Below are 26,449 nucleotides of genomic sequence, written 5' to 3'. Positions count from 1 at the left end.
TCTCTAAGATACTGATGTTGATATTGCTATGATCTATCCTGCAATTTTCTCTGTTTCAGTGTCATTATTAAAGGATTTAAAGCACGCCAACATCGTCACGCTTCATGATATTGTCCACACGGACAAATCCCTCACTCTTGTTTTTGAGTATCTGGTGAGCGAATGTTTGTTGCTGTGTGCCTTTCTGTTCCATTCGCTTCTCGTTCTGTTTATTCATTTGTTTTCCGATGGCTTTCCTGTAGGATAAAGATCTGAAGCAGTACATGGACGATTGTGGAAACATCATGAGTATGCACAACGTTAAGGTCTGTCCTATGTCTGTTTGCTGTTATCAAGCAATTTATTTTGCCCCATATGGATTTAACAAAACAAACTGTTGTGTATTAGTGCAATGCAACACAATATGAAAGTTTGTGTTTGTGGTCTTCTAACCTGTTGTCCATGTGTGGTTCTAGATCTTCCTGTTCCAGATCTTGCGAGGGCTGGCGTACTGCCACAAACGCAAGGTTCTGCACCGGGACCTGAAACCACAGAACCTGCTCATCAATGAGAGGGGTGAACTCAAACTGGCGGACTTTGGTATGTGTAGCACAGTGCTATCAGATAAATTAAAATTTAAATGTCTCTTGTCCCCTCCTGTATGCTTCAGGAGTTTCAATGACTGCGCTAAAATATTCAGTTGAATATGTATGCACAAAATTCGTATACATTTAAAATTATTACACGTATATAATTTTTTTCAAATGTACATTACATATATATTATATACATGTTATATTATATATATTACAATTAAATAAATTTGCATGATGTTAGTGTATATACACACAAACATATATATATATATGTATGTATACATGTATGTATGTATACATGTGTGTGTGATACAAAAAATATATGCATGCATACATTTTAATTTAATATATAGTAATAAAAAAAAAATATATATATATATATATATATATATATACACACATACATACACACACACACACACACACACACACACACACACACACACACACACACACACACACACACACACACACACCCCCACACACACAAAATGTAATCTAATTTATTTTATTATAAACTAAATGTAATATACATTTTTTTAACTTGTACAATTATTTAAGATATATTTATTGGTAAAGTTTATATATTTGCATATTATTTGTTTTTATTTGTATATATATATATATATATGTATGTATGTATGTATGTATGTATGTGTATATACATATATATATATATATATATATATATATGTATATATGTGTGTGTGTGTGTGTGTATATATATATTATACATACATATAATATATATATATATATTTACAACATTTTTATTTAAGTAAAATATTATTTATTGTTCTTTGTTTGTGTGTATTTGTAGGTCTAGCACGAGCCAAGTCTGTTCCCACAAAGACATACTCTAATGAGGTGGTGACCTTATGGTACAGACCTCCTGATGTACTTCTGGGATCCTCAGAGTATTCCACACAGATCGATATGTGGTGGGTTGTGTGTGTGTGTGTGTGTGTGTGTGTGTGTGTGTGTGTGTGTGTGTGTGTGTTGCAGTGCTCATTTACATTCATCATTTACATTCAGTCTTCTCCAGCAGACGGTTGCTCTGTCTTATCCTCTCTCTTGATCTGTCTCAGGGGTGTTGGATGTATATTTTATGAAATGGCTGCAGGTCGGCCGCTGTTCCCAGGATCCACCGTTGAAGACGAGCTGCATCTAATCTTCAGATTACTTGGTAAGCAGAAACACACACACTCATGCTCACATCCAGTTCTCCAACTAAATGATTCAATTCAGAGCCTGTGTGATGAAACGCACACTTCAACTCCAGACATTACGACACTAAACACACACACACACACACACACACACACACACACACACACACACACACACACACACACACACACACACACACACACACACACACACACACACACACACACACACACACACACACACACACACACACACACACACACACACACACACTCACTCACCAGACGTGTCATAGTGCTGAGACTCAGAAGTGCTTCTCACCAGCTTTAAAAACAAACTGCAACCACCTGAGCTGCCACGCTTCTTACACACACATACACACACTATTGCATGGAAACTGTGAGATCACATGGTAGGTTACCTCAGTTCAGCTGAAATGCTGTCCGGCTGACTCTCACCTGATGCGTTCCACTGCTCATCTTGGTGTGGAAATAGAAGTTTTTAACAGCCATATATCTTTATTTTTTAAATGTAGTTTTCAAAACTATAGTTTTTAAATGTAGCTCAAGTAGAAAATGGCTCTAGCAATACCATAGTTATTTGTTTGATTTACTGAATGCAGTGTAAGCTGCTTTGGAGAAAAGCATCTGCCAAATGCAGAAATGTAAATAAATCACTCAAGTAATTTACAGGCTTCCCACTGTCTAGAAATATCAGTGAATTTATAAAATAGTGGTTTTCAGCAGTGTTATTTGTTTTTATTCTATTTTTTTTAATAGTTTTATTAATGTTTTGAATTAGCTTTTATTTTTATATTTTTAGTTTTCATGTTAATTTTAGTTTAATTTTTAGTAAAGTTCTTATGTGCTTTTGTCATTTTATTCGTTTTTCTTTAATTTATTTTTATTTTTCAGGGTTTTTTTTTTTTTTTTTTTTTTTAGTTTTTAGTTATTTTCAGTTGATAATTTTAGTGCTTCAGCTTAAACTTATTTAAGTTTATTGCCAATGCAACTAATATTTATATTTTATTTTATTTAAAAAAAATTCAATTAAAATAAATGTTTTTAATAGTTTTAATGTAAGTTACAACAACCCTAGTTTTCAATCTTAAAAATTCTGGAAATTTCTCTAGTAAATATCCAATTTTCCCCATTATCCCAGATCTCTTTTTCTAGAGATTAGCTCTTTGCAATATCTGTAAAATGATATTTTTCATATAAATCCTTCATATAAAAGTATATACAAATGACTGGAAAGATCATAGTCAAAAGGTGTGCGATCTCTGAATTTAAGTAATGTAAAATCCAAAATGTATCTCCAGCAACAATGAATTGGTATGGATGCACAATATCAGTGATCATATTATTGTCCAATAAATATATCTATATAATTTATATAATAAATTCACTCACACCCACCTGTGCTCACTCATTTTCTATCACACACACATATATACTCACACTCATTTTTTGGCCATCATATCAATTATTGGCCATAGCAACATAAATATCAGTTCTGTTTAGAAAGTGTTAATGTTTTTCAAGGAGTGCTAAAATGCAGGCAAGATCTAAAGTAAAATGTGTTGTTCTGGTTTTGTGTGATCAGGTACACCTACAGAGGACAGCTGGCCCGGCATCTCATCCATCGAAGAGTTCAAATCCTACAACTTCCCCAAATACAAGCCTCAGCCCTTCATCAATCATGCACCCAGGTACCTACATCGTATCTGTATCTGTGTGTGTGTACAGGTGCTGCGTTGCCGTTTCATACAGTGTGTTTGTTACGAGTTTGTGTACTCAGTGACTGTGCTTGTGCTTCAGTGTGTTTGTCTTGCCACACAGAGCAAATGACCATGACCTCAAAGCCTGTGTGTGAGTGTGCCGACGCTGCTGTGGGAAAGTTTGTGTATGTTCTGGTGTATGTTAGAAATCCGTGTGCGTGCCAGTAAAGCAGGATTTCCTCTGGAATTTCTGAGGCCGTGTGCTTCCTTCCTTTCGTTTGCCAGTCTGATTTGTCAACCTGCCGATGGTCACATCTCTCTCTCTCTCTCTCTCTCTCTCTCTCTCTCTCTCTCTCTCTCTCTCTCTCTCTCTCTCTCTCTCTCTCTCTCTCTCTCTCTCTCCCTTCTCTTCAACAGGTTGGATACTGAAGGAATAGAGTTGTTATTGTCCTTTCTAAGGGTAAGAATGTGCCAGAACTATGGATGGATTGCATCAAATATAGGCCTACACTTATATCAAACAATTATAAGGCTCAGTGACTTAAAAAAAAATATTCAGAGCTATTAATTGTTTTAAGATGTGTACTCTCAGTAGTAGTAGTAATAGTAACAATAATATTTATTTTGCACACAAATTTAACTACTTTTTAAAAGGTTTTTCCTTTATCTTGGATGCTGTCAATACAATAAACAACCCTTTATCAGTCTGACAGAGCCATCCTCATTTATGTGTTTGTTTTCTCCATAGTATGAGTCCAAGAAGAGGATCTCTGCAGATGAATCCATGAAACAACCCTACTTCAAGAGTCTGGGCATGCGTGTGCAAACACTGCAAGAGAGTGAGTGCCCTTACACACACACACACACACACACACACACACACACACACACACACACACACACTGCTCATGTACCACTGCATGATCACAAACTGCTCACTCACATGTCCTCATTCTCATGATGTGCTGTGGTTCTGCAGACATATCTATATTTACACTGAAGGAAGTGCAGCTTCAGAGGGACCCCGGCTACCGGAACTCCTCGTACCCAGAGACAGGTGTGTGTTTCCTTTCATCAGTGCTCTGCATGCACATTCAGAAACTCTATTCTGTTTAAGTGGTCAACCAGTATGGGTAACACTACACTAAGTAGTTTCTGGAACTGACACTAGGGGGCTTTGTTCGTAATAGACCAATAGAGATTGACTAGGTCAATTAATGGGGATGATTTTGGGCGATTATTTTCAAATTTGCGATTAACTGATACCTGTGCCTCTTGCAGTTAAGCTATAACTATTGTATAAAATAAAATAAAATAAAAACTTTTTTTTTACAAAGAATTCTCAAAATTAATTCTTTAAATTTCTTTATTTACACTCACCTAAAGGATTATTAGGAACACCTGTTCAATTTCTCAATTGCCAATCGCATGGCAGTTGCTTCAATGCATTTAGGGGTGAGGTCCTGGTCAAGACAATCTCCTGAACTCCAAACTGAATGTCAGAATGGGAAAGAAAGGTGATTTAAGCAATTTTGAGCGTGGCATGGATGTTGGTGCCAGACAGGCCGGTCTGAGTATTTCACAATCTGCTCAGTTACTGGGATTTTCACGCACAACCATTTCTAGGGTTTACAAAGAATGGTGTGAAAAGGGAAAAACATCCAGTATGCGGCAGTCCTGTGGGCGAAAATGCCTTGTTGATGCTAGAGGTCAGAGGAGAATGGGCCGACTGATTCAAGCTGATAGAAGAGCAACTTTGACTGAAATAACCACTCGTTACAACCGAGGTATGCAGCAAAGCATTTGTGAAGCCACAACATGCACAACCTTGAGGCGGATGGGCTACAACAGCAGAAGACCCCACCGGGTACCACTCATCTCCACTACAAATAGGAAAAAGAGGCTACAATTTGCACGAGCTCACCAAAATTGGACAGTTGAAGACTGGAAAAATGTTGCCTGGTCTGATGAGTCTCGATTTCTGTTGAGACATTCAGATGGTAGAGTCAGAATTTGGCGTAAACAGAATGAGAACATGGATCCATCATGCCTTGTTACCACTGTGCAGGCTGGTGGTGGTGGTGGTGTAATGGTGTGGGGGATGTTTTCTTGGCACAATTTAAGCCCCTTAGTGCCAATTGGGCATCGTTTAAATGCCACGGCCTACCTGAGCATTGTTTCTGACCATGTCCATCCCTTTATGACCACCATGTACCCATCCTCTGATGGCTACTTCCAGCAGGATAATGCACCATGTCACAAACCTCGAATCATTTCAAATTGGTTTCTTGAACATGACAATGAGTTCACTGTACTAAAATGGCCCCCACAGTCACCAGATCTCAACCCAACAGAGCATCTTTGGGATGTGGTGGAACGGGAGCTTCGTGCCCTGGATGTGCATCCCACAAATCTCCATCAACTGCAAGATGCTATCCTATCAATATGGGCCAACATTTCTAAAGAATGCTTTCAGCACCTTGTTGAATCAATGCCACGTAGAATTAAGGCAGTTCTGAAGGTGAAAGGGGGTCAAACACAGTATTAGTGTATGGTGTTCCTAATAATCCTTTAGGTGAGTGTATATATTTGGATTAATAATGTGTAATGCCCATAATGTGTAATGCAGAATTTAAATCACTTTTTAAATAATATTTTTATAAATAATTGTATAACTATTTATTTATGCATGTTATTTTAGAATTATTTTGTAACCTTGTACCTCTCCTAATAATATAACTAATATAACTGCATAAATTTTAAAATAATTACGTATGAAAAATATTTTAGATCTCATCTAAAAAATTTAAATAAAAAACATTTTATATGCTAATTGTTTTTATTTTTTATAAATTTGTAACTTTGTACATTTTGTTCTCTCCTCCTCTTCATTCTGTTCTTTCTGTCTCTCCCCTCACAGGAAACAGCAAGAACAGACGGCAGAGCATGCTGTTTTAAGCTGCGTTCCCTTACACTCTTGCCCATCACAAACACACACTCTCACACAAGCACACACACAAACAAACACACACACACACTGGACGGATCAGGTCGATGGCTCTTATTCCGTGACTGTGTTGTATAGACTAACTGACTAGTCCCCCTCGCTCTCTGAGAGAGGGTGTTTGTTGCGTGTGCATGCGTGGTGAAGGGGAATGGGCTGAACCCGCTGCCCCCCCCCATACCCCCCTACCCAGTGTCCCGCCTCCAGCATGCAGCCTTGAGCCAGAACGCCCATCGGCCCCTCGTCTGGACGCCTTCCCCCGTGTGACGCTTAGGGTGTGTGAACATGTATATATTTATTGACGGAGGAGTTGTTTTGCTGCTAATTGACTATGCTGCTAATTGACTACTGTCTCTTCGTAACTTCCTCACTCTCGTGCGACCCTCCTGGTTGTCTCGGACACATCAGTCCCACGTCAATACCTTTTTTCTTTTTTTCTTTCTTTTTTTTTTAAGAACGATTCAAATTATGTTTGAATGTTGATATTGCAGCTGTCCGTTTGTTATGTTGGTTTTATAGAGGTGGAATGCGTGTTTCGAATTTACTTTTCGATTTTCCTGGCATGCCGATTTCACTTCAAGACAAAACCGAACGTCCTGAAAAAACCTTTCCTTCCCAAATATTCATTCCTCAAGTTTTAAAGCATCATTTCAAGAAAAAGAGAGTGGATATGTTCCTCAAAGGCCGCGTCCCGCGAACGGCCTGCTCAATCAGGGACCATCTCAAACAGGTGGGCTTCAGAAAGCTGCAAAGCGAAGGCGGAAAAAGCAAACACTGGACCAGCAGGAACTTTGTGACCTCACCATTTTGAACTGAGAACCAACTTTCCCCTCTTTTGCATTCATTCATTCGTTCATTCACAGTGATAACTTCCTGTCGGAACTGAAGTTGCTCGTTTGTCAGATTTTTAATTTCTTTCTTTTACAGTCGGAGCTCCTGATGCATCATCAAAACCAGTTGCAAATGACTCTCTCCTATTAATAGAGCTCCTCTGTAGCTTCCGAGTGTGTGCAACGCTTGTGAAAGAGCGAGAAAGTGTGAGCGTATGTGTGAATATGGAGATCAGTAACTGTACAGAGCCCATTGCTCCATGCAAGTGATGGCTGTGAAGATGAGCTAGTTTCATTAACAGTATTAAGAGATTTTTTTAAATGTTACATATTGACTCTTCTGTGAATTATGGTATCTTAAAAGTGGCATGTTGGAGTCCGACTGTCCCACATGTGCGCTTGATTTTATTCAGAAGAGAAAGATATTGTGTGTATAAAAAGAAAAAGTAACGACAACACAAAAAAAAACCTTTTTGACAGCAGCGTTGGACCAATGTTTCTTTTCCCAGCATTTATAAACATGAAGAACCCAGCAGATATCAGATTTTAAATGACTGTTTTGAATTTTTTCTGAACTGACAGATGTTAATTAATATTGTAAAACCGGAGTCGATTGTTTCTGGAGAATGCGTGCGCGAGTGTGTGTGTGTGTGTGTGTGTACGTGACGCATGGAATGCGTGTTGTCCTGTAAGCTCCGCCTCCGACGCTCTCAGAACACCTGCTGTCGGCTGAATTGACCGTTTAACTCTTTGTACTGCAGATATTTATTTCTCTTAATCAGTGAAGTAAACATGGTCTGTTTCTTACAGCGAACTCTCTGTCGTCTGTTTATTACATTTGTGTTTGTGTGTGTTTGATCAGACGTGAGGATGTTGAGTCGCATTCAATGCTTGATTTTATTTATAAAACACAAGGCACATTTTCTTGACTCTTAAAAAGCAAAAAAATATATAAAATCAATACGAGAATACACTTTTTTTTAATCAATTCATTAATGAAAAAAATAACCGGAAGCTATTACAAAGCTTTTCTTTCCAATATTGAAATGGAATTTCGTCTATTACAAAATGTATTTAAGCAGGAAAATAATACAAATACACAATTCTTACACAAAAAGGCACAGCCGGTAGTACATTTAAAGCACAGTGCATATAACGCAATTATACAATATCAGACAAACAGAAACCCGGTTCACAGCCTCAGAAAAATAAAAAATAAAGAGACTTAAATGCTAACGAGATTCCTTTAATATGGTTTAAATGTTTCTTTGAAGACTGGTCGACAAAACAGGGAGATCTTTCCAGTTGAAGCACCTTGGGAATGGAGAACTGTTGGAAAGCATCGTGTTTTGAGGAGGTACAGAAAGTCTGAACGCGTTTCACGTCGTCCAGCATCGTTTGTCTCGATTTGAAACGGTCGAAGAGACTGAAAAATAACCTGTCTTCAACATGTTCTCCAATAAAATGTGACTTACAGATTTTCTCTAAGGCTCCATTTCCAATGACTCACCATCTTCTCAAAAGGACACTTCATGTTCTTTGGCATTACCTCATAATAATTCCCTATTTTAAGAGCTTGCGGAGGAATTTGGTGAGCTTTTTTGGATTGCAGCCTGAGTTGAAAAAGAAAACACAGAAGTTTGCTGGTCCAAAAGTCAACAGAGCTTGAAGGGTGCTATAGGTGAAGGTGGCCACAAGAGGGTGAAGTGCAGTCTGGCTCAAAAAAATGACATGAAGGTCCATAATTCCTTCTTAGTGTAAGAGTAAAGGGGGGTAACTCTGGGGGGTGGATATATGAACTGTCCAGAAATCAGGATTTCTGAGCGCTGGAGGACAGGAGGAGGGAGGATGAGTCCAGGTTGGGGAGGGGTACCGGGAGCGGCCCGTTCAACAGGGTGGGGAACTGTGAGAGAGTCAGAAAGCAAACAGAACATTGAGGTAATGCTACACATACTCAATCACAATGTGTTCATGTACTAGTAACTGTGAAGCAAATGCTTTTTAGTGTTTAAAAAAAACATGCAAATTATTGTATCAGGATGTGTCGTATTATGGTGAATAGTAACTTGACCGGGCCAAATAATTTCACATCTTAAGGGGCAAATCTTGATATGAAATGTCCATGTAGTTTCTAATAAGCAATATATTCTAATTATCATTATTACTATTGTTGTTTTTATTTTATTTTGAGGTTAAATACTAACTGACATTTCATTTTATTTATTTAGTTAGTAGTGATTTTATGTTGACATTACTAGGTTGAACTTAATAAAGAAATCCCCAGGTGTCTATATATATAAACAAAATTAAGCATGTGGGACCAATTTTAGCATTGTGATGATTTAATGATTAAAATACTTACTTTTATTATTATTACACATTGTGAAGTTACAATTGGACTTCATAAATTTACCAAAAAAGTCAAAATGCAAAAAAAAAAAGCATTTTATTTATTATTTCTTTTGATTTTTAGGTGAAATATGACCTGAGTGTTTTTATTTTAAGTTTTAAATATCTTCCCTAATACATTTTTCTCCCCACCATTAAAAAAAGCTGGTCTTTGTGGTTCACATAACAAACACGTTCGTAGTCATAAGGCATCATGGTAGCGCTAGGAGAGGAACTTCCTGTTATGTGAGAGCTGACTATACACACAGACAGAGTCTTTTTCAGTTATCACCCCCTCCCTTTTTTAACAGGAAGCTGTTTTCCCCCATATCCAATGCAGAGCGGAAACATCTGTAGCTTATTTCCAAACCCTAAGACACACATACACACACACACACACTCATACACCAGTAAATCCGTTTCCCGGAGTCACTCGAAAACATCTTAAAAGCATCTTTTTTCAGTTCTTTATTTTACAAGTATAGAAAATAGTAAAAAAAAAAAAAAAAAAGGAGAAGAATGACATTTTAAAAGAAAAAAAAACAGACGACCAGCAAGAGTTTTCCACCGCAGCCAATAACGTCAGGAACGACAGTCATGTGACCAACCAGAAAACTCCCACTGCAGCCGCCCAGGGAGGAAGTGAGAGTGGGGGAGTGAGTGTATGTGTATGTCTGTACGTGTGTGTGTGTGTGTGTGTGTGGTAGTAAAAGTGCACATCAAGAACTGTCACTATTCCTGTAAAGGCAGGGTCAAGCAGTCGCCGTGATTACCATAATGGTTTCCTGATGCCTAGCGATGTATACAGTAAAGACTGGAACGCTCCCCTTAAAAAGCAAGATGAGCATAAATATACAGTTTGCTTTGTCTTTTTCGCTCGCTCACACACACCTCCCTACACACTCTCCCTCGGGTCAGAACAGGAAGTATCCACAGGATTTCCCCTCTCGCTCACATGAAAACTGAAACACGACACCAAACACAAACACACGCTAGCAAAACACAAGCAAATCCCTTTCTAAAAACACGCTCGCATGTCAACGCTAAACCAAAATAAATGAACAACCACATTCTCACATTCAGATTCCTATTTTTATAGGTGGAGGTTTTGGGAATGTTTAGTGCGTACCTGAAAGAGTGAACTGTGGCCTTGTAGCCTGGCGGGGCTGAGAGGGGCTACGGGACTCAGGCTGCTCCAGAAATGAATGGAGGACAGGAGAGGACTGGGCGTCAACAGCAAACCAGAGGGAGTCTGAAGAAAGAGGAGTAAAGATGGTGTTGTGAAAGGGGGGAACAGGAACATGAGATGGTGTTTGTATTAGTCACCGAAGTCATGGATCATGAAATCCCGAAACTTTGGAGAGACGATTGTGAGACTCTGCATGTCCATGCAAGTCTGTGTTTCGTTTAGCAGGCAAGGCTGTAGCATGTGAAGCCTGTCATGCGAAGAAGTCTGAGCACCCCTTTAAAAAAAATTCCCAGTTTTTGTTCGTGAACAGGACAAATTTGGAGCGTTAAGGGTATGCAGCACAAATGCAGTTTCTTTAAATCCAACAGTCCTGGACATCAATAATATATCTGAGCAGTCTTTGTGCAATCTGTGGTTTTGAAATAACTGTCTGTTGTAGATGTTTCAGGATGTTTAAAGCAACAGTTCACCCCCAATTAAACTTCTGTCATGTGCTCAACCTCATGGCATTCAAAACCTGTTTAACTTTTGTTACAAAATGTGTCCCAAATGCTCTTTTCTATACAACAAAGACGATGGTCAGTAGGGCCCTGTTTACACCTGGTATTAAGATGCGTTTTGGTTGATCGGATCACAAGTAGACGAGGGAGACGATGGTGTTTTAATCCATCTCTTTTGTCAACTTTCAACCACCATTTCTTCAAGGGGAGGGTCTATGAAAGGGCTTTCTCAGATCTAGATCTTCGATCTAATGGACTAAATAAGATCGCGCAATATGAACGAGACCGGAGATGACAGAAAAACACAGAGCAGTAGCATTTGTTTCTGCTCTGACAGCCACAAGACCATGCTGAGTGTGTGTTAGAAATCAGGAATGGCGAAAGAACATTGTGTTTGGTGCATTTTTCGTCTTCAAGCCAAGCTTGGGTCTTTAGCCGACAAAGTTTAAATCCCGTCTGGCTAGAGCGATTCCCATAATGTTTAGGCGTTAGGTCAGTAGGCGGAGAGTCTTTTGTGGCTGTTTGAACACATTCGACCACATGAGCGTTTACACTATGAAAGCAATCCGGCCTAGTGCGTTTTTGACTACCTCTGGAAGTGGTCGAAAGTAGACAAGCTTAAAACTTTTTAGACCCCGTTTACACCTGTATTTAGTGCCGTCTACTTATGATTCGTTTGACCAAAACACATCTTAACACCAGGTGTAAACGGGGCCTAGGGAATGTCAAACAGCAAAAAGGCACCATAAATAGTACAAGTTGACTGAAGTCCTACAATAGGAACAAAAGATTTAAGACCCTTGGATGAATTTTCACTTGTTGTAAGGAAAAGAGCGGCTTAACTTCTCCTTTGGTGTTCCACTGAATAAAAAGTATACTTTTTATGCGCATGCTAGGCTATGAGTAATGTGTGTGTCGTGAATTTTATCATCAGCATAGTACGCGCCTTGTGCACAGCAAGCATTTTTCTAATTCAGTTTGCACATGCGCCTTGATTTTTCTTGCACTTATTAGTTGGTCCACAAGGTGGCAACATTGCCCGACCTGTTCACAGTCGTAAAAAAGCGAATGCGATAGAACAACAACAAAGTACTGGAGACGGTGTGGTGAACAAATGAGTCCTATTGAAGAGATGAGTCTGAGCTTAGGACCCCATTAGTATGCCAGTAGTATGCCTGATCTAAATCTGTTCTTGCGATAACTTGTAGCTAACGTGAGCTGTCTAAACTGTTAATAAGAAAAATAGTAATATACACAAATAAACATTATTTTATGATTCTTTTAATAATTTTTTTTTTTAAAGTGTACTTGTAACAATATTGCGCTGATTATTACGATAAAAATAATGACATTAATTGCATTACGAATTGTTGTGAATACGGTAAGGAAGTTGAAGGGCAGTATAAGCTCAGGTAAAGCTCAGCTAGCACGATCATCGGATAACATTAGCTGTATGCTATGCTACTATCTAAGCTAACTAAAAAACACACTAACAACGAGAAATGTTTAATTTCACAATCTATAAATTCGGTTAAATACTAGTATATGAAACGTAAAAGTTAAAATACATTACATTAATGACTCGTTATAACGTAGTACAAACGTCTTCTATAATAAAGTGATTTTGTATGATTTGCAACCAGGCACTAAAGCGATTACCCATAAAACGTGCTTTGAACCAATCGGATTGCTTGGGTCCTAAGCTCGGACTCATTTGTTCACCACAACAGCAACAACAACAGACGCCCACATTGATAAATGCTTGTGTGAGGGGGTTGAGGGATACCCGCTCTAGTTTATAAGAGTACAAAGACATTTTTTGGGTCAAAACTTCTAGAGAGAAATAGCGCACGCTAACAAATGGTGCATAATTTGAAAGATTATGCGTTCGGCTGTAAGCATACGATAGTGTTCACATCAGCATTGAAGTTGTATGGGTTTGGAAAGTTATGAGGGTGAGAAAATGATGACGGAAAATACATTTTAAGGTGAACTGTCCCTTTAAGAGAGAAAGTGAGAGAGAATTCTACATGAGCGTGTAGCGTCCCATGGGTCATGGACTTTGGATCACCAGGTTGTGGCTATAGGGCAGCATGTGAAATCAATTTCTCGTTCTCGCTCTGTTTTTCTCTGTCCTGTGTCACTATGCTGTAAGTGTGCGAGATTACGGACATATGGCTTTACTTACAGGTTTCTCTTCTCTCGCTTGTGCCCTTCTTTCTGTCTTTTCCCTCGTCCTGTCTTACTCTACCTCTTTTTAAAAAAACGTCCACCTGCCACACAATTCTCCCTACACACCCAGTCTGTATAGCTGTATTACCAGTATAGGTGTGTGTCCTGTCTATTTGTTACCTGTTGAAGGCCTATAAAAAGTGCCGGAGAGAATGTTTTTTTTGTTAATTTGTAGCTCTGTTACAAAACCTAAAAACCTGCCAACAACTAAATGAAACCTGATTCGAAAGCTCTACACTCTCACACAAAATAGGGCAAAATTAGCATATTGCTAAGCTAACAACATGATTTAACCAAGCACAAAAATACTTTGAACTTATATAGTACATAGTCCATCTTTACTTAGACTACTTTTACTAATACTTTTTGGTAAATATAAGTAAATGTCTAATGTACTAGAGGGAGTCACATTTTCATAATCAGTTGATTCCAATAGAGCTTCACATTAGCATGTTGCTAGGCTAACAACACTATATTCTTTCGAGCACAAAAATATCTACTTTTCATTTAAATTTGCACAATCTTTATCAATAATGTTTGGTATTAAATTAAATAGTACTTTTTTACATTTTATCTTTTAGTTTTAAGCAATTGTCACAATGCTTACCTTGCCTTTTAACAATTGATTCCGACAGAGCTTTACATTTGCATGTTGCTAAGCTAAATAGATAACATTATCATAATACATAGTGTCAGTTTTTATGTAGTCTACATTTGTTGCAATGCATTCTGGGCTTATCAGCTATTAGCCAAAAGGAGTCACTGTGTATTCTGCCCATGTTTTGGAAACAGCTTTTGCTTTCATGCCTTAAAATGCTGTCTAGATAGGCAGCTCACGACGTTTTGGAACAGATGTGTGTATTATGCGTGTTAGGCTGTGTGAACATACAGATACAAGAACATGTGACATAGTTTGATACCTGTGCAGTGAAAAAGGCTGGCGTAAGGGACCCCGAGGGCAGTGCTGGGCTGTTGAGGGCGATGGAGCCCAAGTCACTTCCTGAAAGCAATATGGAAGGGGCGGAGATTTCCAGCCCTTTGGGTTTCCGAGCTTTAGGAGGCAGTCCGTTGCTACCGGTCCTCCTCTCGGGAGGCGTGGCCTGATTCTGGGCTCGCTCCCTGTGGCCGGATGATAAATTTAGAGGCTGAGCGATCTGCTCTGATTCGTCTATGCGAGCCTCCGGGCTCCGCCCCTGCCGCAGCATATAGACAGGGCTATGAGATGGGGAGGGGCTGCGGGACGAGCAGGGGGAGGATTTCGAAGTGAAGAAAACATCCGCGGATGCAGGTGGCGGTGAGGAAGCGACGGGAACGACCTTCTCTGATCGATTAGTGACAAACCGAATCACTGTTTGTCCCTCCTCCTCTCGTTCGCCACCTCGCTGCTTCTCGATTTTGATTGGACGCAGTAGCGGAGGCGGGCTTTGGAGGGAACTGACTGTGAAGGACGAGTACAGACCAGAGTGAAGATACTCGTTCCTACAGACGGGACTTCTCAGCGATGACAGCGACAGCTTCGGAGACTCATCCCCCTCACCGTCAGACTCCACCTCCTGTAACATGACGCCCCCTGCGACGTGACCCCCGTCCCGACCGAGCTCCACTGCTTGGGGATCCATCTTCAGAATATCAGGGAATGAGACGAACTTGTACACAAACTTCTGACCAATCACCTTCTTTATGATATTCTGCAAGAGAAAGAGGATGATTACAACAAACTCTCATTGCAGTTTGTAACTATTTTACATTTGGTGGCCAATCTGTACGATCTCAGTCATACGTTTTAGTACGATCTGCCCCACTAACTGTTGACCTAAATGCTTAAGTTTCTTCTAAAAATGGTACAATTCTGTACGAATTACATTGTATAAATCCCACGAAATTATGTAAAATAGTTACGTTTTCTCATGAGATCGGATTGACGATTATCATTGGTCAGACGTCTGAAAGACAATTTCAATTGTGAAATGTGAGCTTGTGTAACCTTGTCATAGTAGTAGCGTAGTGCTCGGCTAAGTTTGTCGTAGTTCATGTTGGTCTTGTTTTTGCGTAGGCCCCAAAGTTTGGCGACTTCTTCCGATTTGAGCAGCTTGAACTCGCCGTCATTGGACGTCCAGCAAATCAGGTGCTTATGGCTCTGGTCCAGCAGCAGCTGCAGCAGAAACTGCCACAGCGTGATGGCACTCTCCATATCTGTTAGACGAGAGAAGTCACATTATTAATATCAACAATACATTTAAGCAATAAGCCTTCTACATGAAGAAACCCCCTTAGCTGCTCTAAATCCACTGTAAAACACGGCTTCAACAGGCTTACTGCTTTTATAAAACGGTTACTCCATAAAAAAATATCCATTTTAATATTTATTTTATTCATAAAATAAACACCAGCAACAAAAAATATAATGTTATAACCAAGCGGCAACCTCCCTGTCTCTCTCTTGAAACCAACACGGAAGTGAATTCAACGGCAATTCAACGACTGGCCGCTTGAGGCTGGATGCAGAAGTGAGTCAAATCTGTATCTCCCCCATGTTAAAATACCCAACTTTACAGCAGAAAAAACATGTTTACAGCCTGGTGCAAAAAAGTGGCTTTGGTCTATATAGCTTATTTTTCACTTCATTACAACTGTGAGGGGGGTCATCCGACAACGAACTCATCCGTTTACATTATATTAAGCCTTAAAGTTCTGCATAATTAAGGGTATCCACTTTTGAGTGACAGGTGGAGTCCCGCTGCAGTGGTCATTAGTCATCATTAGCCGTTTGTCTGCTGTTTGTTAGCCATCACGTTACCTCAGCTAATTGTCTGACTGTAAAAATAAATAAATTCGGGAGTGACGCGCTACCAAGATGGCGACGGTCGGCCACTCCCACTTTAGGCTTCAAAAACGGTCTTCAGAAACCTACGGGTGACATCACGGACACTACGTCCATATTTTTTTACAGTCTATGGTTACAACACATTTATTCCTCCGCCAAACAATGTAGTTCCAAAGAGGTTGCTAAGCAACACATGCAGCAACAAAGAATCACAAACGGCAGTTGCGCAGTAATACTTATGTAATGCGGTCACAGGTGTGGCTCAACCAATAAGAATCAAGGACTGGAACTATCCGTTTTATAATTACATTTTAATAATCATAATCAGGCTGATATTCTTTTACAAAACCTAGTTTGATGTCTTGCTACCTTAGAATTTTGGCCACAATGAGGTATTCAAAGTCGCAATGGCACCTTAAAATGCTGCTTGCTAGATTTTGTAACAATGCTGTTTTTTCCGGTACGGATTTAAAGCAATGTGAACGAGGTTAGAGTGTGGTGTAATTTCATTAAGTGTCTATCTAATTTAAATTAGCCAAGGTTACACTCTACTTGCATTGCTTGTTTATTGGTCAAGAAAAGGTGGCACGAGGATGTTTTTTAATGACCCTAACAAGGTTTGAGTATCTGAAGGAAGATCTTGTGGTACCGCAAAGCCAAATTTAGTCTGTGTCTGGATGTGTTCGGACCGGCGCCTTGATCTGATAATCAGACCTCTTTCCAGGAGTGATTGCGTTTGCTTAGTAAAAACTTTCCTTTAACCATCCATGCAGGTTTCTCACAGGAAGTGGTGAAATGGGAGAGGCCGGAGCATCAGTCGGATAAATACAGCCACATTAAAGAACGCGCGTTCGTGCTCCTGAATCCATCCTCTCCCTTTAATTTCCCCTTTTCCCTCTGCACTCTTCATCTCTCGCATGAACAAAAAACGTCATTCCTGGGTGCCCTCCCACAAAGTCAGCAAGCATTTCCTGTTCTGTTGTACATTAACGCACAGGCTCATAAACAACAAAGGGCTATCAGACAGAAAACAAGCAACGTGCTCCAGCATTGACCGTCCCTCTTTGGGATGGAGGTGTCCGTTCAAAGGCAGGCAAATACACCCACTTGTGAACAGAGATTACTAACAAGGCAAACATGGAGTTTGTACACAAGACCCTGTTTATGAACATTGATTAAAGGGACCAGGTAGAGATAAGGGGGTTAAGGGGGCACAACATAGTTCAAAAACCAACAAGCTTTAAGGGAATTTTTAAACGTATAGGTCACCCAAATTCAGATCTATCATTTTCACTACCGCTTAAAAGTTTGGGTTCAGTTTTATTCAGCAAGGATCCATTAAATTATCAAAAGTTACAGTAAAGACTGAACAAATTTCAAAAGTTGCAAAATGCATCACAGTTTAATGTGAAATGAAATGTTTTTTGAGCAGCCAATCAACATATTAGAGTGATTTCTGAAGGATCATGTGACACTGAAGACTGGATGCTGAAAATTCAGCTTCACCGTTACAGGAATGAATTACATTTTAAAATATATTACAATAGAAAACAGCTTAAATTGTAATAATATTTCATAATATTACAGTTATAACTATTTTTAATTTAAAAACCGTGGTGAGCATAAGAGACTTCTTTCAAAAACATTAAAAAAATCAAACTTTTGAATGGTAGTGTAGTGTATGAGTTCTGTTTTATCAAAATACCGTCTGATCCAGAATAACATAGGAAAAAAACGTGAAGTTAAACACTTCCCTTTATATTATCTGCCGCTGAATCCTTGAACAATCACCCAAACCGTCATTATCAGACCTTCATACTGACAAAGTAGTGCAACATGCAAAACACACATACTCAATCTTTACACATTGGATGGCCGCCCATGTTGCAGATAAGGATGGTTAGATCATCCAGTTTTTGGGAATGGATTTCAGAGCAGAAAAATGCCTAAAAGTGCTCTTTATACTGTGGCGCTGTGGTTGGACACAGACAGGAAGCTGCGATTTCACGAAACAGGATGTGCATAAAGATATCTACTCTTATTCCGTCAAGAAACCTTAGACATATGCAGAGTTACGACACTCAACATGATTTGAGTGATGTTAAATCTTCCTCCACTACACTTCTTGGATCATTGATATTTCCAAAAGAAAAATAATATTTTTTTTTTCCAGCACACTCCAGTTTAGACAAAGTTGCAGTCAATATGGAAGTGGATCCATTGGGTGTAAGATAAGGATTTTCTAGTAAACAGGAGTGAGTTGCTTCATGTATGTGGTCTGGGATTGACTCCAACAGGAAGTGGTTCAATGTTAAAAGTCCAACAGTGCAGGAAGTTTAAATCTTGCTTGGGCCGCTTCCTGTGACTGCTGTCGTCATGCCCTTTAAGCCACACACTTAACCTTAGTTTACTCATAACCTTTTGCTCTTTGTCCATGGTTACATTTTTGGAAATATTTCCATTCCACTATATATCGATTACGAAACCTGTACACTTTGACCAGGGGCTGAAACATATTTTTTGAAAAAACAACAACAATATATATATACACACACGCTGCCTGGCCAAAAAAAGTAGTTGTTTGGATTTAAATATGCAAATGCTAAAGATTCTATGATTGGATCATTATTGCAGTGATTATTATGTTTCTATCATGTTTTATGTTTTTGGCAACGGTTCTTCGAACCCTGATTGATGCAGTTTGTAGCTTTTCATTTCTTCAACAACCATGTAGGAACTGACACATTGTGGCCATATTCCAGGATGACAATGTCAAGATTCATTAGGCTCAAATTGTGAAAGAATTGTTGGAAATTCATTTCAAGTCTTTACTGAGTGCTGAACTCTTGCATTGTCAATGCAAGATCTTGACCAAAAGATGTATGCACCTCTTGATGGAAATAACATCACAACATTTATTTCCATCAAAATATTTATATATAATTACAATTATAGTTCAGTAGTTTCAATAGACATAAACATTACTGTGTTAAATTATGCTTGCAATCATGTGCTTTCAAAATGTTTCCTTTAGTGTTTCATAGAGGAAAGAATGTTAACTGTCTTTATAATAACAAGAGGGTGAGTAAATGACCACAGACCTTTCATTTTTAGGTGACCTATCCATTTAAGACACCCTTCGTAAACTAACTGTATTGTCGAATAGAGTTTCTGCGTATTTGTTCTTATTTTCAGTGCAGGAAGACCTGGGTGGAGGACAGAAAGGACCTCAGGTTGAGGTCTGACAGCCGTCGGAAACCAGTTTGACTACAATTCAAAGCAGTCAAATGTGTGTGTGTGTACACGTTTATACACACTTCTCAGTTTTAACTAGCGTTACGTCATACCCTTTGGTAACTGTAAGTCAGTCAAACAGGGCGGGTTGGCGTTTACTGCGGCCCTCCTGATGTCTGAGCCAGAGCTCTCCTGAGACGGAGCGCTAGATTGAGAAATGATGCTGGCTGAATCACTAGTGTGGATAGCTCTGACACGGAGAATGTTTTATTGGCCAAGAGGAACTCCCTGGTTGCAGACTGCCTTATTTTGGGAAAGTCTTTGTCATAATTTTGACAAAGACGAACAAGCATACACTTTCACCCTGGTTCTCGCTTCTCAAACTGACGGCTCTGGAAGTCATCAGGGGATTGATCAAATAATGAGCCTTAAGGAGCAAACAGGACAGGCTTAAATCAAACCTAAACCACTTACTCTTGGTTTGTCTCGACCAAAAAAAAAAGAAAATTATACATTTAGTCCTGGTTTGCTTAGCGTTTACACTGTCATTTTTAACACTGAACCTAAGAACCTAAGAAAGAAAATTCCATTTTGATTTCATGTTTGCTTTACAAGACTTTCATATTAGTCTTTTCAGATGCTTTTGATTGGAACATCAGCTAGAGTGAGGGTAAACACACACAAACTGCATGATTTGGCCAAACCTGTGGTGACAAAGGAGGAAGTGCTCGAAAAACGTTGCCAATTCAGTATACAGATATTAATCAGGAAGTACTGTGCACTTGTACACACACATATATACACTCATTCATTACTCCTCCACATATGTGACCCAGATCTCATTATACATGCTCATACAGCAATTTACAGTTAGATCTCGTACTCCACACTTGGGCACAACATAAAAGCTCATCGTACGCCACATACTGTCGCACATTCATTTTTTTTCCCAAACTCCCAAAGAAGCGAAATGAAACCATTTCCTGCTCCAGCATCCTCTGAGCGGAGCATCTGCGTTAAACGACCGTAAAACTGTCTATATCAGGACTTCCTCCAATTCTCCTTTGAAGGGCGTCTTCCTGGGAATGCCGATCCCGAGCTGAAAGGTAGGAATTCCTGCCGCGGGGAGCAAACACAGGAACGCGGGGACCACACGGACACAAGGCACAAATGGGAGGTTTCCTCTTCTCTTTTGGTGCTGGCACAAAGCTCTCGCCCATATGGACGTCTATAGACTGACATATTGCATGTGAGACCCTGAAGAACGGACTCATGGATTCCTAGATTTACTGCCCTAATCAAAGGGAATAAACACAAGAAGCTGATTTCTAAAGCTCGAAGCCGTTTGGAGAAGTGCCTGCATGGAACGTGGCTGTAAAAGTCATTGTTAGATTATTGCAAGAGGGGAAAAAATGTCTCCCTTTTAAGCACAGTTGCTGTGTACAAATGTGATTTGCATGTGCAAATCTGGGGTTTTTGTCTCTTTATTGTCTTTCAATGTGAGCAATGGAATAAACCATGCAGAAGCAAAGTTTGGATCCTCAGCCAGGAATTTTTTAAAGACAGTTTGATGAAAAAAAAATGCATTTAGGCTTGCAGAAAGGCTGGGAGACCTCCTGACACACAAATAAATAAAAGACAGTGTGCGCTAAACAAAAAACACACACTCAAACATAGTGTGTCTGCACTGCCTTGACTCTGTTGTTATGCCACTGTCTAATGCATCAGCTTCATGGTCATTAGGTTTAAGGCTGTTTTTACACATTTCATAATTAAATTAATGAATCATACATTTTGGGATTCTTTCACAAACTTCTACACATCCCCATGCAAATCATGTTTGTCTATGAAGCATTTTAACAATTCCGTTCATTTATACGACAGTGCCGTTTTGGGGGCCTGAAAATGCTAACTTTAAAAAAAAAACGGGTTTCAAAACGCAAGTTTTTGAGAGCGATTCTGCTATAGTCTCCGTGTAAAACTACAAAAACTTGAATTTGTGAAAATGGTGACGTCATGCGCATACGTATTAAGTGCTCAGTCTATAGGTGCAAAGTGACATTGCCAACTGTACACATGAATAATATAGAGTTTTTAGTTGTTTACGTGGATCCGTGTAAATTGGTGATCGCATTGTTTTTACTTCCTTTTCGACCTAAGCCTTTCTGGGTCAGTACGCACTGTATACCTTGGGTTGTTTCCCAAGTGTAAATGCAGATATCAGATATGGGTCACTTTTATATCGCATATAGTCAACATATTGGAGTTGGGCATCAAGACCAGCAGTGCAAATCTGGCCTTAGTTCTGTTTGAACATTCCCCCCCCCCCCCCCCCCCCCCCCCGCATCAAATGGAGCAGAAAATGTGAAAAAGTCCACAGATACCATCTGGGCCTACACATCAGAAAACACACTGTTTTACTACATTAAATGCTTAGATGCCACGGACAAGCTTCACATTTTGACTTCATGCCATAGGACCTCAGGAAATACACTGGAAAAATATCTGAAATTAGTAGAAAATATTTAGTATTATCTGCAATGAATAATCGGAACTAAAAAGACTAGTAATTTGTACTCAAATATTCACTTGTTTGATTTATTTATAATCTCTCGTGTATTCGTTTCAAAGTAGAACCATTTTGCAATAAGGTATAAAAAGTAAAATCTACTTAACTTTACAATTCAGAATTCCCATAATTATTATGGAATTAATAATAATTAAGAATTAATAATCAGAACTAAAAAGACTAGTAATTTGTACTCGATTCAACTCAAATATTCACTTGTTTGATTAATTTATAATCATTATAATATTAATTTCAAAGTAGAACCATTTTGCAATAAGGTATAAAACTTAACTTTACAATTCAGAATTCCTATAATGAAATGTGCAATTATGAATTAATATTTATTCACTTTTTGACAGTTTTATTGAAGTAAAGTTTAGTAACTTGTTTTGCTACACCTATTTTGCATAAACATATAAACTCTATGTTAAGACTGTCTTAAGAACTACTTTGACCAACTAGCAGTTAGAGAAGAGTTACTGTAATCTGTCTCACTTTTCGGATTCAAATTAGACCAATCTTATATAAGTGATTTTAAAAAGATAGGATCAGTCTCGAAGAAAAAAAAATGAGATGACTAACTTTTAAGACTAGTCTAAGCAGTTTATGCAGCCGGCAACTCGAGTTCATTTTCTACTGCTCAAAGATCATCCATTGATTGTTAGCATAATTGTGTTTTCTGTACCAAAAATTTGAGGTAGTTGTAGTCCGTTTCCGAAGCCTTTTCAGTGTAATATTCATTGCTAATTTAAATATCATTTTAAATGCAACTACATCAGAATTGCAAGTTGATTAAATATTTTAAAGTTATTTTTAATGGAATATTGTAGTATTTATAAATGTAAAAAATGAACGTGCCCACGTAATCTTTCATTAAAATCCCTTCCCAATCTCTTCTTTTCTTTGATGACGAGGGCGGGACAACCTGTCACTCACATAAGATCGACCAATAGCAAACCACAATCAATTCCCAATAGACAGTCTACATATTTCCTTGTTCGAGAAGCTGTTTCACTTGAATATAGGAAAGAAAAGACTATCGCAACTCCTGCTAACTTTAGATTTACACACTCACTTTATTCAATATTATGTTGCAAAGTAATTTTTTCAAAATGTACTTCTAATAAATTGTCTATTTTCAGTGTGGCTGAAAATGAGAGCTGCATCAAGCAACAGTTTTTTCTCAACACAACAGATCGTTTAATTTTTACAGCACTGAAGCTCCGAGAGTAAATGGAAAACACCAAGTAAAAACACCTTTAAATCTAACCAACCCATCTAACTATACAGGAAGTAGGAGGCTGTAGACATTACACACAGTGTGTCCGAAGCAGAAGGCAGCAGCCTAGTCAATCAGTGGCTTATCAGGCAGTATTTACTGCTTGATAAAACTGTTTTTTAAACTTTCACACATTGCCGGTGTGTGTGTGTGTGTGTGTGTGTGTGTGTGTGTGAATGGGAGGAGAAAGAGGAGGTGAGAAGACGATGAGAAGGTGGACTCTCTCCAGCACAGTGACACGCTCACAGCTTTCAAGACAGCGCACAGTGTTTTGAATGGCCCCTAGACAGCTTTTAAACACCAAACTTGCCGTCACACTCACAAACCCCTCCACTGTAGCGCCAGCGGAAACTCATAATGAGATTAGTTGGTGTGCGCAGACATTACTTCGCCATGACTAAATGTGCGCTCTTCCTGCGCACACAGACTGCAGTGGAAAATTCAGGGAGCTCCTGCTGAAGAGAGGGAGAAAAGAGAGCCGTGAAGGACTTCTCTCCACGACCACATTTCTCCAGAGAGAACTGCAGCTCTTGAAATTACGCAGACAGATCTGAGAATGTCTGGCTGTGTGTGTGTCCGTGTCCAAATAGAGAAAGAGTAGTCCAGAAAGAGTGTGGACACTTAAAATGGCAGTGTATTTAATAGCAAAGTGTCAGAAAGGGTTCGGAAAACATTCCTAAATTGTTTGCTTCTTGCATCTAAATGGCAGTTTGATGGAAATGATGGTTCCTCTTTTAAACCATTTCAGGAACAGTAAGTCTAATTACGCTAAAATACTGAGATATAGTTCTACTAATTACCATAAATAGTTTGATCACATAACTCGTTTTTAAATGTAAGCTGGAGACACCAAAACCTGCACAACTGCAAATCTACCAATCTAACCATACAGGAAGTAGATAGGAGGAACTTTACACACAGTGCGACAGTGACCAAAAACTCCAAAACAGAAGGAAATGGCCACGAAAGTGGCATTCGTTTTAAAGAAAGATGACACAAGCACACTATTAAAGCAAAATATCTTATTTTAAATGATAAAACAAGAGTTCAAGTATCAGTATTTTTGGACACTTTCTGGTTGTCATAGTTGAGCATGTTCATGTGTTAATAACCTGTGGTGAACTTGAGGACACCATGGGTTAGTTCTGAGGAAAGCTCTAGCATCATCTGCTATCTAATGAAGTCTCACTCGTGTATGAGTGACTTACAGTACGTGTCCAAAGACTTTTTGCGATCACAAACATCGATCACCCTCAGCATATCCTGATGCAGGGGTAACATCAGCTCTATAGGGCTGAACTGAAGTTTCTTTGTTTGCCCCAATGACTCATTTTCAAGATGCTGTCTGCTGCCAGTTTCAATCCGGAAGCGCATGGCAATTAGTCTGCTGCTGTTTCCAGACAAACCAGAAACTCTACTAGTACGTTTAAAGCGCCAGGAGCCAAAATTCAGCCCTTTCTAACAGCCCTGCTTTCAAATGTACAACCAACAAAAATGTTAGAGATATACATCATGAACTCGTGAGCTCAACAGGTATTCAAACCTTCATCAGCCGTGCGTAAACTGCGCGTAAGTAACGGGAACGGTGGATACTTGAAGTGTCTTGTGTGTCTATTATTGATAGAAGAGATTTTTTTTTCACATACATTTCGTTCACTTATATACATTTAAGTCTTAAACATCACTTCTGAACATTTCAAACAGCTCCTTCATTTGGATAGGTTCATTCTTTTTTGAGGATATCAAGTTTCAGTCCTGTACTTTGGAAGGTTTCTTCCTTTTATTGTAATTGTGAAGTAATTATACATTTATAAAACATTCGGATAGTTTGGATGGATTATCCACATACCTGTGCGTAATGGTCGGGCTTTTTGTGGTCCTTTTTCACTTTATTAAAAAGAATTCCGTATAATGCGCTGTTTTTCCATGCTGTCGGCCGTCTCGGCAGCTCTCAGTCGGACTGTAATGGGATCCCGACTGTTTTCTCTCTCTCTCTCTCTTTCTCTCTCTCTCTCTCTCTCTCTCTCTCTCTCTGAGCAGGAAGTTGGTGCAGGCAGACAGCGAGCCGGCTCACTTCCTCTCGCCGTGCGCTATTCCCCAGGCGCTCGGCCCGTCTGTGTAAACACGCTTTTCCTCCTGCAGCCACTATCCGACATTCAAGAACACGAGCACACACGCGCGGACGCGGATGCGCGCACACGCAGAATACTGTAACCTGAATCTGCTGAGAGCTGAGCACACTGACGTCATTCTCTTCCTGCCCGGGACTCGCCGGGAGGAGCCCGTGTTCCTTCCTCCACACACATTTTGTGTGTGTATGTGTATGTGTGTGTCTGGGGGGCCTGGTAAACCCTACATTATGGGGACCCTACATTATGTCCCCACAAAGATGGCGATATTCGAAATCCTTGTCCTTGTGGAGACATTTTATTGGCCCCCATGAGAAAAACAGCTTATAAATCATATTAAGTTTTTTTTTTTTTTTTGAAAATGTAAAAGAGCAGAACGTTTTGTGTGATTGGTAGGTTTAGGGGTAGGGTTAGTGTAAGAGGATAAAAATCAAGTCCCCATAAAACATAAAAACACAACGTGTGTGTGTGTGTGTGTGTGTGTGTGTGTGTGTGTGTGTGTGTGTGTGTGTGTGTGTGTGAGTGAGTGAGAGAGTGTGTGTCTGATTCTGACGTTTGGGGATCAAATTGCTAGAAAAGGTGCTCAAAACTAAATCTGGGAGAAAAATAATAATAAATTCTTTAAGAAAATATATAGGTCATTTTATGAAATGGGTGGCTTTATTACTTTTCATAGTGATTTCCACATTTTTATTGTAGCCTACTTTAAACATACTGTCAGGCAAAAACGTGTTCAAGTTTTACATCTTTTTTTTTTTTTTTTTTCTCGAAACATCTCAAGCTAAATTAATATCTTTTAATATGTA

The 26,449-nt window shown here is 39.2% G+C and overlaps 2 protein-coding genes across 3 annotated transcripts in view; one reads left to right on the top strand and one right to left on the bottom strand.

Moving 5' to 3' along the window:
* The window catches only part of cdk17 (cyclin dependent kinase 17), a 52,707-nt gene extending 44,548 nt beyond the window's left edge, over nucleotides 1-8,159 (top strand). For both annotated transcript variants that reach the window (XM_081363801.1, XM_081363802.1), the window contains 10 exons: nucleotides 60-154; nucleotides 243-305; nucleotides 456-579; nucleotides 1,396-1,516; nucleotides 1,664-1,761; nucleotides 3,351-3,456; nucleotides 3,883-3,925; nucleotides 4,214-4,304; nucleotides 4,445-4,522; nucleotides 6,386-8,159. In XM_081363801.1, the coding sequence (XP_081219927.1) occupies nucleotides 60-154; nucleotides 243-305; nucleotides 456-579; nucleotides 1,396-1,516; nucleotides 1,664-1,761; nucleotides 3,351-3,456; nucleotides 3,883-3,925; nucleotides 4,214-4,304; nucleotides 4,445-4,522; nucleotides 6,386-6,423 (857 nt within the window). In that variant the 3' untranslated portion in view covers nucleotides 6,424-8,159. The remainder of the gene's footprint in view (nucleotides 1-59; nucleotides 155-242; nucleotides 306-455; nucleotides 580-1,395; nucleotides 1,517-1,663; nucleotides 1,762-3,350; nucleotides 3,457-3,882; nucleotides 3,926-4,213; nucleotides 4,305-4,444; nucleotides 4,523-6,385) is intronic.
* A 13-nt stretch (nucleotides 8,160-8,172) lies between these two features.
* elk3 (ETS transcription factor ELK3) lies at nucleotides 8,173-25,737 on the bottom strand. Its single transcript, XM_081363803.1, has 5 exons — nucleotides 25,364-25,737; nucleotides 15,593-15,801; nucleotides 14,529-15,296; nucleotides 10,817-10,939; nucleotides 8,173-9,202 (listed from the first exon to the last, which is right to left on the bottom strand). Exons 2-5 carry the CDS (start codon nucleotides 15,797-15,799, stop codon nucleotides 9,110-9,112), a joined length of 1,191 nt encoding a protein of 396 aa, XP_081219929.1. The 5' UTR covers nucleotides 15,800-15,801; nucleotides 25,364-25,737; the 3' UTR covers nucleotides 8,173-9,109.
* Nucleotides 25,738-26,449: the final 712 nt, after the last annotated feature.

Source organism: Scardinius erythrophthalmus (assembly GCF_964197995.2).
Source record: "Scardinius erythrophthalmus genome assembly, chromosome: 4".
In the NCBI taxonomy this organism is placed as follows: Eukaryota; Metazoa; Chordata; class Actinopteri; order Cypriniformes; family Leuciscidae; genus Scardinius; species Scardinius erythrophthalmus.
Note: the sequence above shows the minus strand (reverse complement) of the source record. Positions and strands in the feature narration are given on the sequence as shown.

What these genes read in the sequence shown, in the direction of transcription:
- elk3 (XM_081363803.1), bottom strand. Translation starts at nt 15,799, where the DNA reads ATGGAGAGTGCCATCACGCTGTGGCAGTTTCTGCTGCAGCTGCTGCTG. An exon ending in TACGCTACTACTATGACAAG is followed by an intron (nt 15,297 to 15,592) that starts GTTACACAAGCT and finishes TTTCTCTTGCAG; the next exon opens with AATATCATAAAGAAGGTGAT. An exon ending in CAGCCTTTTTCACTGCACAG is followed by an intron (nt 10,940 to 14,528) that starts GTATCAAACTAT and finishes CTCTTTCTTCAG; the next exon opens with ACTCCCTCTGGTTTGCTGTT.